This window comes from Cyprinodon variegatus, unplaced genomic scaffold, assembly GCF_000732505.1.
Source record: "Cyprinodon variegatus isolate N-32 unplaced genomic scaffold, C_variegatus-1.0 Scaffold41, whole genome shotgun sequence".
NCBI lineage: Eukaryota > Metazoa > Chordata > Actinopteri > Cyprinodontiformes > Cyprinodontidae > Cyprinodon > Cyprinodon variegatus.
The window spans coordinates 1,163,516-1,165,544 of NW_015150494.1; the positions used below are offsets into that span (position 1 = coordinate 1,163,516).

Genomic DNA, 2,029 nt, shown 5'->3' on the forward strand with positions numbered 1-2,029 from the left:
CATATATCCGACCTGAACGCCATTAATACCCGACAAAGGTCACTATTCTGGGTCCTGCTATGAAAAAGAGGCAAGAAGACGATGATACGGAGAGCAGTATTTATTTTAAACCATCTTGAAAAGATTGTGTTTTTATGGGCGGGAAAGATCGCTACCATCTATGTTCACTTCCGTAAAAACAGAGCGCGGTGGCCTGTGACATCATTGCATCCTCTAATGCGCATGTGGGACACTTCCGTTGTATGACTCTTGATCACATACAAGTCACATATATTTGGAAATGTGAACGGCAACGCAAAAAAAAAATCGGAATTGAGCATCAAGGCCTGCAGTGTGAACGTAGCCTCCTTGTCATCGTCTGCAGGTTTGCTGCCTTGTGGTTCCTGTTTAGATGTAATTCTCTTTTTTTCTTTGTTTCAAATGAAGTTTTCTGAATTTGTGAAAGGGAAAGTTTGTTTTCCAACCATCTTTGGGCTTTTACAGTCAGCAGTGAGGATGAAGGCGAATTTGATGCGTGGCTGTATACACAGGTTCCTTATCCGCCCTCGGAGCGTTAAAAGCCTCAGAATCTCTCCCAGTCTCACTGACTGGACTTTTTTCATAGAGAGCTTTTGGTTTCTGTGCTGCAGCATCAGGGAAGATAACACCAAGTGGATTCTGGTCGCTCTTTTTAAACAGGGCGCTCGTGTCCCCACTGATCTGAGTCACTTACTGGTGAAGAGGTCCGTGCTTTCCTGATTGCAAATGAGCTGCTCTCATCTTCTCTTTCAGATTTATTCCCTCCATTCATTTTGATGGTTGCGTTTTCGGTGTGTATGTGTGTGGATTCGTGGGTGTGTTTTCATAATATAAATGCAAATAATATTTTATTTCTTTTCTTTTTTTTTCCATTTTCCATCACAGAACCTACAGTGGGCCAGAGATGTGTTGCTAGGAAGCAGTGTCCCATGGCAACAGCTGAAGCACATGCCAGCACAAGGACTTTTCTGTGAAAGAAACAAGACCAACCTGTTCAACGTAAGTCAAAGAGCTCTCATGCGTGCCCCCATTTCAGTTTCACGAGTTTCACGTCACTCAGTGAGGAAACATTAAAGGCTTACTGGACGATTTAAGAGAAAATTAGTTTGATACCAATTTGGTTAAAAGTTTTGGGGTTATAGAAACATTAATGGGTCAACATTTCTGTCTTTGAGTTTTCTTAATTTAACAATAAAACAACTAAAATGGGGGACTACTGATCTAGCTGCTGCAAAGAAGTTCATCTGATTGTTTAATTCTGGTTTGCAGATTTTTACGGAGTGAAATGTGTTCCATTATTTTTGCAACCAAATGAACAGGGTTTGTAAATGGACATTTGAAATCCAAACTTATATAAATATTTTAATCAAATAAGGTTTTGAGGGTAATTTTGCTATTTTCACTACTTTTATCATTTCAGATTATTTATTTCAGTTTTTATTTTTTTTAAATAAGTTTATGTTGATTTTATGTTTTAAAATTCAATAAAAAAAGTTTTTCTCCCTGATTTTTTAATATGATTTCCCAGATTACATCCTCTTCAGGCCCAATACAAACGCTTGCTTCTTGACCAATCAAATGTTGCTGCTAAGATCCAGAGGACCAATAGAGATGCATCTTTGTTCCTCACTAAAAAGGAAAGCTCATCCCCAGAAATAGATAGAATTCATGAAAATGTAATCTGAAAAACGAAAAGTAGGATTAAATTAGGAAAAAATAAATAAATAAATAAATAAAAATATATATGTATATTCGGGGAAAAAAAATCTAAAATTAAAGAAAAGAATTTCAATTATTGTCATTACATTGTCAAAGGTACAATGAAATTTATACAGCAGTTTATATAGTTGGTGTCAGGAGACGATCAGGAGGGTGAAAGCTGTGAGGAAGAAAAAAAAATGAAAATATAAAGTCTGTTTTTTTTCAATCTGAGAATCAGCAGTTACTCTCAGAACCGAACTGTGATCATACAAAGAACTTGTAGAGTAATGTTAGATTAATTGTTTTTCTG

At 36.6% G+C, this 2,029-nt stretch overlaps 1 protein-coding gene across 5 annotated transcripts in view; it reads left to right on the forward strand.

Moving 5' to 3' along the window:
- Positions 1-2,029, forward strand: part of cabin1 (calcineurin binding protein 1) — a 76,839-nt gene that overhangs the window by 38,921 nt on the left and 35,889 nt on the right. For all 5 annotated transcript variants that reach the window (XR_001481112.1, XM_015370065.1, XM_015370066.1 and 2 more), the window contains one exon: positions 904-1,017. Coding sequence is in view for 4 of the 5 variants with exons in the window: in XM_015370065.1 (XP_015225551.1) it covers positions 904-1,017 (114 nt within the window). In the remaining variant the exon portion in view is untranslated. The remainder of the gene's footprint in view (positions 1-903; positions 1,018-2,029) is intronic.